This window comes from Garra rufa, chromosome 5 (genome assembly GCF_049309525.1).
Source record: "Garra rufa chromosome 5, GarRuf1.0, whole genome shotgun sequence".
NCBI classification, from domain to species: Eukaryota; Metazoa; Chordata; class Actinopteri; order Cypriniformes; family Cyprinidae; genus Garra; species Garra rufa.
The window spans coordinates 56,153,731-56,168,311 of record NC_133365.1 but is presented as its reverse complement, the minus strand read 5'-3'; the positions used below and the strand labels follow the sequence as shown (position 1 = coordinate 56,168,311).

Genomic DNA, 14,581 nt, shown 5'->3' with positions numbered 1-14,581 from the left:
TGCTCAAATTGTAAAAAAATAAAATAAAGCTAAATAGAAATAATAATAAAAAAATGTAATGATAAAAACACAACTAAATTACTAAAACTAAAATTCAAATGACAACTGGAAATATAAAATAAAAGGTAATTCAAAACTAATTAATTGATAAAATTTATAAAATTTTCATTAAAATTGATAAAATTCAAATAAAACAAATTACAACTGAAAAACAAACTGAAACAAAACAGAAATATTTGAAAATGACCAAAGAATACATTTGCAATTTACCCAACAAATAAAAAAAAAAGAACACTTTCAAAAGTTTTGTTCAAAGGATCTGCATTAACAGGACTGGCAATAAATAAAATAAATAATTAAACTATAAAATATATAATAAAAAAATAAACGTAAAATATTTTGAACAAAAAAAGCGAAATAAATTGAAATGAATAAGAATCAAAATAATTAAAATGTGAACTAAATCACATTTAACATGAATAAGTAAAACTCAAAATAAATTAAATAATTAAAATAAATAAATAAATATATAAAATTCTAAATAAGTAAAATTAAAATTAAAATTAGTCAAATATAAATATAAAACACATTTTTGAAAATAAAAAAAATTATTATATTAAATTATATTTGTTATTAATTTAAAAATATAATAAACACTACATATCAAATGTAATACATAAATAATAAATATAGTAAACAATACTAAAATAACTCTGGATAGTGTACGGATCAGAGCTGTGAGAAGATTCTGCTGCGCTCCACAAACACATTCAAACAGCTCTGGATCGACATGAATGATAATAAGTCAATCATAAATGATAATGATGGTGATAAATGATAGATAAATAAATGCTGACAGATCTTTCATTCCTTCAGTCCCACACTAACATTAATGAATGTTCAAGGATTTTAAGAGATCTAATTATCCACGTCCTCCAGATACAAACCGCTTGAATGAGGTCAGAATGATGGTAAAGGTCAGGCATTCGGCTGAATCACGTCACACATTAACGGCTCTCAGAGCGTCTCTAATCAATTAAACGCCGCAGCTTTATTCGGCCTGGAGGAGCGTTTGTGTGTTTGCCGGTCAGACGGCGGCCCGTGGGACACGTAAACCGCAACAACTGCTCATAAACACTTACTGAAGCGGAGACTTAAATACAGATCGTCCATGAGCGCCGCGGGGCCCGTACAACTAAATCCACCCTCAGAACCACAAGATAATCACTCTCTTCTGCATCAAAATACTGTAAAAATAGCTTAATATTTTTAAATGTCAAATATCTGTTTTCTATGTGAACATCTGTTCAAATGTCATTTATTTCTGTGATGCGCTGCTGAATTTTCAGCATCATTTCTCCAGTCTTCAGAGCTCAGACCAGCACTGAACGTGATCCTCATCAGCATCTTTATGACTGAATAATAGCTACATTTGTGAGAATTAATCAATTCAAAATTATTTAAAATTGATTAAAGAATTAAACTCAGAAATCCCAAAATAAATGAAAAACACAAAGTTAAAATAAAACTTAAATGAAATTAAATCAATTATTAAAATTAAACTAAAATTACAGCTGAAAAAAGCACAAAACATAAATGTAAACTAAAATAGAAATGAATACTGAAAATATAAAACTAAAGGCTAATTCAAAGATAATTAATAAATGTTAGCAGAAGTGCAAAAATGACTAAAACTGAAAAATAAAGCTACATAGAAATTAAAATATAAAACAAACTGAAGATATAAAATAAAAGCTAATTCTAAACTAATTGATAATTGTTAAAGTTGAAGTAATTAAATTAAGAAAACTGAAATAAAACTAATTAAAACTAATAAACTAATTGAAACAAGATAGATTTAAATTATTTAAAAAGGACAAAAGAACAAATTTTTAAACAAACTAAAATTTAAACAAACTAAAAGCTAACACAAAACTAATTAATATATGGAAATAAAAATAAATAAAAACAGTAAATAGAAACATTTTAAAAACTTTAATTTTTTTAAATAAAAAAATAACGCTAAACAGAAATATTTAACAAAATTACTAAAACAAATTAAAATTAAAAAAAGAAAAAACTAATCTCTCAAAGGGTGTTTTTTAAAACAAATAAATAAATAAAAATCCAAGTCATAGATCAATGTATAAATAAATATTTAAAAAATAACTTACATAAACCAATATATTAATAAACTAAATTAATTAATTAAATAACATTCATAAAGACATGGTTAAATAAATAAATAAATACTGAATAATAAATAAAATAACTAAAACTAACTGGAAAAAATTAAATAATAAATATAAAAAATAACTTACATAGACCAATAAATTAATAAACTAAATTAATTAATTGAATAACATTCATAAAGGCATGGTTAAATAAATAAATAAATACTGAATAATAAATAAAATAACTAAAACTAACTGGAAAAAATTAAATAATAAATATAAAAAATAACTTACATAAACCAATATATTAATAAACTAAATTAATTAATTAAATAACATTCATAAAGACATGGTTAAATAAATAAATAAATACTGAATAATAAATAAAATAACTAAAACTAACTGGAAAAAATTAAATAATAAATATAAAAAATAACTTACATAGACCAATAAATTAATAAACTAAATTAATTAATTGAATAACATTCATAAAGGCATGGTTAAATAAATATTGAATAATAAATAAAATGACTGAAACTAACTGGAAAAAATAAAATAATAAATATAAAAAAATAACTTAGATCAATATATTAATCAATTGAATCAATTATTAAAATAACATTCATAAAGGCATGGTTAAATAGATAAATACTGAATAATAAAATTAACTGGAAAATAATTAATAATAAATATAAAAAAAATGACTTAGATCAATATATTAATAAATTAAATTAATTAATTAAATAACATTCATAAAGACACGGTTGAATAAATAAATACTGAATAATAAATAAAATGACTAAAACTAACTGGGAAAATAAAATATTAAATATAAAAAAAATAACTTACACAGACCAATAAATTAATCAACTAAATTAATTAATTAATTAAATAACATTCATAAAGACATGGTTAAATAAATAAATACTGAATAATAAAGAAAATGACTGAAACTAACTGGAAAAAATACAATAATAAATATAAAAAATAACAGATCAATAAATTAATAAATTAAATTAATTAATTAAATAACATTCATAAAGGCATGGTTAAAAAAAATAAATACTGAATAACAAATAAAATGACTGAAACTAACCGTTTGAACTAAATTAATTAATTAAATAACATTCATAAAGACATGGTTAAATAAATAAATAAATACTGAATAACAAATAAAATGACTGAAACTAACTGGAAAAAATACAATAATAAATATAAAAAATAACTTACATAGACCAATAAATTAATAAACTAAATTAATTAATCGAATAACATTCATAAAGGCATGGTTAAATAAATATTGAATAATAAATAAAATGACTGAAACTAACTGGAAAAAATAAAATAATAAATATAAAATAATAACTTTGATCAATATATTAATCAATTGAATCAATTATTAAAATAACATTCATAAAGGCATGGTTAAATAGATAAATACTGAATAATAAAATTAACTGTAAAAAAAAATTAATAATAAATATAAAAAAATGACTTAGATCAATATATTAATAAATTAATTAAATTAATTAAATAACATTCATAAAGACATGGTTGAATAAATAAATACTGAATAATAAATAAAATGACTAAAACTAACTGGGAAAATAAAATAATAAATATAAAAAAGTAACTTACACAGACCAATAAATTAATCAACTAAATTAAATAAATTAATTAAATAACATTCATAAAGATATGGTTAAATAAATAAATACTGAATAATAAAGAAAATGACTGAAACTAATTGGAAAAAATACAATAATAAATATAAAAAAATAACAGATAAATAAATTAAATTAATTAATTAAATAACATTCATAAAGGCATGGTTAAATAAATAAATACTGAATAATAAAGAAAATGACTGAAACTAACTGGAAAAAATACAATAATAAATATAAAAAATAACTTAGATCAATAAATTAATTAATTAAATTAATTAATTAAATAACATTCATAAAGGCATGGGTAAATAAATGCCACTCTATATAGGTATATAGCTATAGCTGGTAAGAAAATAGAGCACAGTCTGCAGATTTCTGATTCAATTTGCATCAAGACTTTGGTTTTAAAATATCCAATATCCAAAAACGTATGAACCTCTGTGCATGTTCTGTTAGGAATAAAAAGAATCAGAAATTGAACATTTCTGCAGCAGGGCCTCAAAAACGTGACTTGAAACAAACAGTCAGAAACACTCACTTCATGCAGCGTTCAGCTTTAATAAGTGTTCATTCAGCATCCTCTAGTGGTCAATGTAAGATATTGCTTTAAAAATCAAAACTAAATGCATGTGATTGGTTATGTAAAGATCGGCAAGACCTCATTCCAATCTGTTTATAAAACCTGACCAATAATTATCAAATATTACAGTGAGATGAGTAATCTGTAGTATTCAGACTAATCTGTATTAACATGCTGTCTAATTATGGCTGCATTTAAGCAATAATGTACAACAGGATGATGTGAAACAAGCTTCAGCTTTTATTGACTGAAATAAAGCTGAAATAAAATCAAAAATAAATATTTGAAGAAAAACTTAAACTAAACAAAATGTTAAATTTTGCATTGCATCTAACTGAAGCAAAAATAAGAATAAACTGAAGTACAAAAATTGCTCAAATTGAAATAAAAACACATAAGAGCTAAATAGAAATATAAAACAAAACTAAAAAAATAACTGAAAAAAACAAAAAAAATAGAAGACAAACTTAAAAATTCTAAACGTTGCTTTGGAACTGAAGTAAAATAAGTACTAAAATTAAAAATGAAAAGGGAAATACAAATAAATAATTGACATTTAAGAATGAAAAACTCTAAAGGTGAATGATGATGGAGTCACCTGTCGCGGCTGCTCTGTGCCTCTCTGAAGGTCTGTCTTGACTTTGTTGTTGGGATGATTGACCACTTTAGTGACCGGCTGCTTGAAGATGGAGGCCGTCTGTCTGATGGGCAGCGCTGTGTTCAGATCCGGCTTTCCCTGCAAACACAGAAACACATGCACATGTTAAAATAAACCAACCAAGAACAGAACAGCCAGCAGAATTCAATTTGACAGTTTAGAAAATAAAAGAAATAAAACAAAGATATGCAGTAATAAAAACATCACGTCAATTAACAAGAAATGGTTTTAAAAAAATTAAGCAACTCCACAACTCTACACAATTGTTTGCATCTCCACACAACTCTATGCATTTCCACACATCTCCATGCAATTCCACAACTCTACACAACTCCTCTACTAGGGATGCACCGATCCTTATCGGTCGATAACTTGCGCGTTTTGTCAGTAAAGCCGGTTCTGTAATCAGCGGTAAATGCCATCAGGTGCGTGATTTCACGTTGAGCCGTATATACTACACACAGCCGTTGTTTACAGACAAGCTGCGCACATTCACACTGATAATGAACATTGCTATGCGCAGCTCGTCGGTAAACAACGGCTGTGTGTAGTATATACGGCTCAACGTGAAATCACGCACCTGATGGCATTTACCGCTGATTACAGAACCGGCTTTACTGACAAAACGCGCAAGCTTAATCGGCCGATTGGTATCGGTGCATCCCTATCCTCTACACAACTCTATGCATCTCCACGCATCTCCATGCAATTCCACAACTCTACACAACTCTATGCATCTCCACGCATCTCCATGCAATTCCACAACTCTACACAACTCTATGCATCTCCATGCAATTCCACAACTTTACACAAGTCCACAACTCTACACAATTCTTTGCATCTCCACACATCTCCACGCAATTCCACAACTCTACACAAGTCTATAACTTTACACAATTCTTTGCATCTCCACACATCTCCATGCAGTTCCACAACTCTACACAACTCTTTGCATCTCCACAAATCTCCATGCAATTCCACAACTCTATACAAGTCCACAACTTTACACAATTCTTTGCATCTCCACGCATCTCCATGCAATTCCACAACTCCTCTACACAACTCCTCTACACAACTCCTCTACACAACTCCTTTACACAACTCCTTTACACAACTCCTTTACACAACTCCTTTACACAACTCTTTGCATCTCCACGCATCTCCATGCAATTCCACAACTCCTCTACACAACTCCTCTACACAACTCCTCTACACAACTCCTCTACACAACTCCTCTACACAACTCCTCTACACAACTCCTCTACACAACTCTTTGCATCTCCACGCACTTCCACAACTCTACACAACTCTACACAACTCTTTGCATCTCCACAAATCTCCATGCAATTCCACAACTCTATACAAGTCCACAACTTTACACAATTCTTTGCATCTCCACGCATCTCCATGCAATTCCACAACTCCTCTACACAACTCCTCTACACAACTCCTTTACACAACTCTTTGCATCTCCACGCACTTCCACAACTCTACACAACTCTACACAACTCTTTGCATCTCCACAAATCTCCATGCAGTTCCACAACTCTACACAACTCTACACAATTCTTTGCATCTCCACACATCTCCATGCAGTTCCACAACTCTACACAACTCTACACAATTCTTTGCATCTCCACAAATCTCCATGCAGTTCCACAACTCTACACAACTCTACACAACTCTTTGCATCTCCACACATCTCCATGCAGTTCCACAACTCTACACAACTCTACACAATTCTTTGCATCTCCACACATCTCCATGCAGTTCCACAACTCTACACAACTCTACACAATTCTTTGCATCTCCACACATCTCCATGCAATTCCACAACTCTACACAACTCTACACAACTCTTTGCATCTCCACACATCTCCATGCAGTTCCACAACTCTACACAATTCTTTGCATCTCCACACATCTCCATGCAATTCCACAACTCTACACAACTCTACACAACTCTTTGCATCTCCACACATCTCCATGCAGTTCCACAACTCTACACAACTCTACACAACTCTTTGCATCTCCACAAATCTCCATGCAATTCCACAACTCTATACAAGTCCACAACTTTACACAATTCTTTGCATCTCCACGCATCTCCATGCAATTCCACAACTCTACACAACTCCTCTACACAACTCTTTGCATCTCCATGCAATTCCACAACTCCTCTACACAACTCCTCTACACAACTCCTCTACACAACTCCTCTACACAACTCCTCTACACAACTCTTTGCATCTCCACGCACTTCCACAACTCTACACAATTCTTCGCACCTCCGCACAACTGTACACAATTCTACACAACTCTATGCATCGTCATGCAATTCCACAACTCTACACTGAGTTAAGTGATTTACATGTTTACAGATAATTCACATTCAGCACTGTTCTGCAGGCCTGCGTCACATTTGCTGTCACTAAACTATAAGACTGGAACTGCGTGTGTGTTTTCGGTGTCCCCATAAAGAGGGCAATATCCAAAATCCTTGTCTTTTTGGAAACATTTATTGGTCTCTTTGAGGAAACAAGTTTATAAATCACACAAAATGAAGTGTTTTGAGAATCTAAAGAATGCCTGTGGTTTTGTGCAAGGGGTAGGGTTAGGGTATGAGGATAGAAAATACAGTTTGTACAGTTGAAAAACCATTACGCCTATGGAATCAACCCTTTAAACATGGAAACCCAACATGGGAGTGTTTGTTTGTGTGTGTGTGTGTGTGTGTGTGTGTGTGTGTGTGTGTGTGTGTGTGTGTGTGTATATGTGTGTGTGTGTGTGTGTGTGTGTGTGTGTGTGTGTGTACCTGGTATTCATCACGTTGTGGGGACCAAATGTCCCCACAAGGATAGGAATACCAGTAGATTTTGACCTTGTGGGGACATTTCTCAGGTCCCCATGAGGAAACAGGCTTATAAATCATGCACAATGAGTTTTTTTGAGGAAGTAAAAGTGTGCACAATCTCCTGTGAGGGCTAGGTTTAGGTGTAGGGTAGGTGTAGGGCGATAGAAAGTACGGTTTGTACAGTATAAAAACCATTACGCCTATGGAATGTCCCCATAAAACATGTAAACCCAACATGTGTGTGTGTGTGTGTGTGTGTGTGTGTGTGTGTGTGTGTGTGTGGGGCAAAAGTGTGTCATGGGGCAAGGCGCGTCACCACACCTCTATAACGTCCATCATGACGAACACAGACATGTTGGGTAGTTATAAATATATGATCTCAGAGATCAGACCAAACCTTTCCTAACTCATCATGAGAAATCAGACGTTGTGACTCATCGCATCATGACTCTTCATTTTTAACCAGGTCATTATGAGCAAATGAAGACAGTAAGAGAGTCTGCTGAACTGAAAATGAAAGCGTATAATGGTTGAGATCATATCAGCAGCGAATCCTGAGAGAAAGGTGTGTGGAATCGCATCGACATGCCAACAGCCCACGCAACCAGACGCATCACAGGACCAGCACACAAAACTACAGGACAATCCAGCCGCATGAGCGGGACAGAGGAGAGAACGATTCCACTCGCTTCCACAAACTGGGTCACATGCAGAATGTTGGTGTGCAAATGTTTTTCAAAACTGTTTTTTTCTGATTGGACAATCATTTTATCATGAAAAGATGAGGTGTAAATGCCCTCTGAAACACATTTGAGACAAACTACAATCCGACTGAGATATTTTCCAGATGCAACTGAACAAGTGTAGATGCATCTGACTGTTAAAGTCACATATTCATCACACTCCTCCCACAATTGTAAAAAAATAAAGGCGTGAGAGCGAGTTTTACCGGCTTACAGTAGCAGATATCAAAGCGCTACAGCAACACAACTCTTTGCATTTCCACGCATCTCCACACATCTCCAAACAATTATTTGCATCTCTAAGCAACTCCACCCAACTCCACACAAGTCTACAAAACTCTTTGCATCTCTACACATCTCCACGCAACACCACAACTCTACACATATCCACACAACTTTACACAACTCTATGCAACTCCATGCATCTCCACGCAATTCCAGAACTCTACACAAGTCCACAGAACTCTTTGTATCTCCATGCATCTCCACACATCTCCACACATCTTCACACAACTCTTTGCATATGTACGCATCTCCACACAATTCCACAACTCTACACAACTCTTTGCATCTCCACAAAACTCTATGCAACTCCATGCATCTCCACGCAATTCCAGAACTTTACACAAGTCCACACAACACCTTGTATCTCCCCACAACTCTACACATCTCCACACAATTTCACAACTCTGCACAAGTCCACAAAACTCTTTGCATCTCTACAAATCTCCACACATCTTTACACATCTCCAAACAACTCCACACAACTCTTCACATCTCCATAAAACTCTATGCAACTCCATGCATCTCTACGCAATTCCACAACTCTACAAAAGTCCACACAACTCTTTGCATCTCTTCACATCTCCATGCAACTCTACACAACTCTTTGTATCTCCATGCAATTCTACAACTTTACACAACTCTTCGCATCTCCACGCAACTCTACACAACTCTTTGCATCTCCACGCAACTCTATGCAACTCTTTGTATCTCCATGCAATTCTACAACTTCAAACAACTCTTTGCATCTCCACGCAACTCTACACAACTCTTTGCATCTCCACGCAACTCTACACAACTCTTTGTATCTCCATGCAATTCTACAACTTCAAACAACTCTTTGCATCTCCACGCAACTCTACACAACTCTTTGCATCTCCACGCAACTCTACACAACTCTTTGTATCTCCACGCAACTCTACACAACTCTTTGTATCTCCATGCAATTCTACAACTTCAAACAACTCTTTGCATCTCCACGCAACTCTACACAACTCTTTGCATCTCCACGCAACTCTACACAACTCTTTGCATCTCCACGCAACTCTACACAACTCTTTGTATCTCCATGCAATTCTACAACTTCAAACAACTCTTTGCATCTCCACGCAACTCTACACAACTCTTTGCATCTCCACGCAACTCTATGCAACTCTTTGTATCTCCATGCAATTCTACAACTTCAAACAACTCTTTGCATCTCCATAAAACTCTATGCAACTCCATGCATCTCTACGCAATTCCACAACTCTACAAAAGTCCACACAACTCTTTGCATCTCTTCACATCTCCATGCAACTCTACACAACTCTTTGTATCTCCATGCAATTCTACAACTTTACACAACTCTTCGCATCTCCACGCAACTCTACACAACTCTTTGCATCTCCACGCAACTCTATGCAACTCTTTGCATCTCCACGCAACTCTATGCAACTCTTTGTATCTCCATGCAATTCTACAACTCCACACAACTCTTCACATCTCCATAAAACTCTATGCAACTCCATGCATCTCTACGCAATTCCACAACTCTACAAAAGTCCACACAACTCTTTGCATCTCTTCACATCTCCATGCAACTCTACACAACTCTTTGTATCTCCATGCAATTCTACAACTTCAAACAACTCTTTGCATCTCCACGCAACTCTACACAACTCTTTGCATCTCCACGCAACTCTACACAACTCTTTGTATCTCCATGCAATTCTACAACTTCAAACAACTCTTTGCATCTCCACGCAACTCTACACAACTCTTTGCATCTCCACGCAACTCTGCACAACTCTTTGTATCTCCATGCAATTCTACAACTTCAAACAACTCTTTGCATCTCCACGCAACTCTACACAACTCTTTGCATCTCCACGCAACTCTACACAACTCTTTGTATCTCCATGCAATTCTACAACTTCAAACAACTCTTTGCATCTCCACGCAACTCTACACAACTCTTTGCATCTCCACGCAACTCTATGCAACTCTTTGTATCTCCATGCAATTCTACAACTTCAAACAACTCTTTGCATCTCCACGCAACTCTACACAACTCTTTGCATCTCCACGCAACTCTATGCAACTCTTTGTATCTCCATGCAATTCTACAACTTCAAACAACTCTTTGCATCTCCACGCAACTCTACACAACTCTTTGTATCTCCATGCAATTCTACAACTTCAAACAACTCTTTGCATCTCCACGCAACTCTACACAACTCTTTGCATCTCCACGCAACTCTATGCAACTCTTTGTATCTCCATGCAATTCTACAACTTCAAACAACTCTTTGCATCTCCACGCAACTCTACACAACTCTTTGTATCTCCATGCAATTCTACAACTTTACACAACTCTTCGCATCTCCACGCAACTCTATGCAACTCTACACAACTCTTTGTATCTCCATGCAATTCTACAACTTCAAACAACTCTTTGCATCTCCACGCAACTCTACACAACTCTTTGCATCTCCACGCAACTCTATGCAACTCTTTGTATCTCCATGCAATTCTACAACTTCAAACAACTCTTTGCATCTCCACGCAACTCTACACAACTCTTTGTATCTCCATGCAATTCTACAACTTTACACAACTCTTCGCATCTCCACGCAACTCTATGCAACTCTACACAACTCTTTGTATCTCCATGCAATTCTACAACTTTACACAACTCTTCGCATCTCCACGCAACTCTATGCAACTCTACACAACTCTTTGTATCTCCATGCAATTCTACAACTTTACACAACTCTTCGCATCTCCACGCAACTCTATGCAACTCTACACAACTCTTTGTATCTCCATGCAATTCTACAACTTTACACAACTCTTCGCATCTCCACGCAACTCTATGCAACTCTACACAACTCTTTGTATCTCCATGCAATTCTACAACTTTACACAACTCTTCGCATCTCCACGCAACTCTATGCAACTCTACACAACTCTTTGTATCTCCATGCAATTCTACAACTTTACACAACTCTCCATGCATCTCCACACAAATCCACACAACTCCATGCAATTCCACAACTCTACACAAGTCCACACAACTCTTTGCATTTCCACACAACTCTTCCCAAGTTCACGCATCTCCATGCATTTCTACACAACTCAATTAAAGTGTGTTCACCCAAAACTACTAAAAAGACCCTTAATTTAGGCTTTTACTTGCATATAAACACTGATGAGCTAACAATGTTTACAGCATTCAAATCCTCTCACGAAAGCTCCAGCAAGTTTGTATGAAGCACGAGAACCAGTGAGGTTCATTCTACTGTCACATGTCTTGAGCTTTTGTTCACGTTTGTTGATCAGTGTTTATATTTGAATAAAAGCCTGAATGTTATCCATCCATCATATAAAGCAATCATGTCTCTTCAGAGGACTTGAATTAAACGGCTCAATTCATATTGATTTATTTTTGATCTCTTTGCAAACATTTTGAAGCATCAGAGTTTTGTTTGAACAGATTTTCAATGGAGGGACAGAAATCTCTCAGATTTGATTATTTCAATGTTTCATCTGTGTTCCAAAGATGAATAAAATCACCAATCAATTTCACTGGAGAAAATGAGAAAAGACAACAAAATAACATCACATAAGGACTCCAAACCCAACGAACATCTAAAATGACCCGCGAGATGTGTATTTTGTTCATTACCTTGCTCAGGCTGAGGTTGTCGCTGCGTAGTCTCTGCTTGTTCTTCTGTATCTTGCTGGGCATCATTTTGCCCGTTCGGAAGTCGAAACATCCCAAATCCACAGAGTTGCCGAGGTAGCGGGATAACTGCGGTTTACTGCGGAACTTCTTTCCTGTGGGACTTGAGAAAAACATCAACATTAACTCACTTATTCTTAAAAATCTCTTCTAACTTCAGACTGAACATGATTACGGCGAAGAGAGAACTAAGTGTCTTCTGCTCACAAAGGCTGCATTTATTTGATCATAAAATCACATTTTTAACAACATAAAATTAAGTATTTTTATCATTTAAAATATTGTTTTCTATGTGAATATTTGTTAAACCGTCATTTATTCCTGTGACCAAAACTGAATTTTCAGCATCATGACTTCAGTCTTCAGTGTCACATGATGCTTCAGAAATCATTCTAATATGCTGATTTGCTGTTCAATAAACATTTCTGATTCTTATCAATGTTAAAAACAGATGGAAACATTAATGCACTTTATTTTTCAGGATTCACAGACGAATTGAAAGTTTAAAAGAACAGCATTGATTATTTTGTAACACTACAAATTTCTTTACTGTCACATCTGATCAATTAAATTCTACTAACTCTAAACTTTCAGCAGTGATACTATTAAAAGCTCAGATTTGGATGCTATAACACCTGCGCGCCTCACAGCTGCTGAAGAAGAGGAATAAAAACACACAGATCTGCTTTTCACATGAAATCAGAACTGGTTCTTTAGTATCTCAATGCATGTTCATGATATTAATAAATGATCTGTAAATGATTATTCTGTTTACATTATTACAAACATTAAAAACAAAACAGGCACCAGCTGACCTCATCAATCCCTCATACTTTTTTAACCAGCTTTAATCATACAGACACATTTTCACCATCCATTCAATTCATCATATCAGATCAAGTCCCATCCTGCAGTTTCTTGGAGAACCAGTCATATTACAGAAGTGCAGTGTGTTGTGAACATCGTTTCATGTTTTTTTTTTAACCTTTTTCCAGCTTGAGTCTAAAGCGCTAATCTGCTCAGATAAACCTCCGGTCTACAAGCGCTGACCCTTGGACTGACCGCAGCAAACCAGACTTCAACAGGACTAGTTAACCCGCAGTGACACGTCTGCACGGACTTATTCAGTCATTATGTAACGCCATATCGCCAGCAGAAAGGCTATTTTCACAGTTAGGAGAAATTTAAATAACAATAATAATTCAAATTTCAATTCAAGTTTTATTTGTACAGCGCTATTTACAGCAGCTTCACAGAAAATCCATGTTTCAATCAATTTTTTTTAGTATCACTAACATACTGTACTATTACACACACACACACACACACACACACACACACACACACACACACACACACATATACATGTATAGTATATATACATATATATGGGTCAAAGACAAAAAAGGGGTTAAGCATAAAACAACAAATAAAATCACTACACAACTCTTTGTATCTCCATGCAATTCCACATCTCTACACAACTAACTCTTTGCTTCTTCACACAACTCTACACAATTTTTTGTATCTCCATGCAATTCCACATCTCTACACAACTCTACACAAGTCCACAAAACTTTACAAAACTCTTTGCTTCTTCACACAACTCTATACACCTTCTAGTATCTCCACGCAATTCCACATCTCTATGCATCTCTACACAAGTCTACAAAACTTTACACAACTCTTTGCTTCTCCATACACCTCTACACAACTCTTTGTATCTCCACACAATTCCATGCAACTCTACGCAACTCTACGCAATTCCCGAACTCCACACAACTCCTTCTCTACACAACTCTTTGTTAAGCATAAAACAACAAATAAAATCAGCCAAAAAAAAAAAAAAAAAAAAAAAAAAATTATATATATATATATATATAAATAAAATACTGC

General features: G+C 34.1%; 1 protein-coding gene across 1 annotated transcript in view; it reads right to left on the bottom strand.

The window, feature by feature from the left end:
* The window catches only part of mbd2 (methyl-CpG binding domain protein 2), a 51,128-nt gene that overhangs the window by 24,547 nt on the left and 12,000 nt on the right, over positions 1-14,581 (bottom strand). Inside the window, exons 2-3 of the mRNA XM_073840697.1 lie at positions 12,629-12,788; positions 5,020-5,157 (exon numbers count right to left, since the gene is read on the bottom strand). Of these exons, the coding sequence (XP_073696798.1) occupies positions 5,020-5,157; positions 12,629-12,788 (298 nt within the window). The remainder of the gene's footprint in view (positions 1-5,019; positions 5,158-12,628; positions 12,789-14,581) is intronic.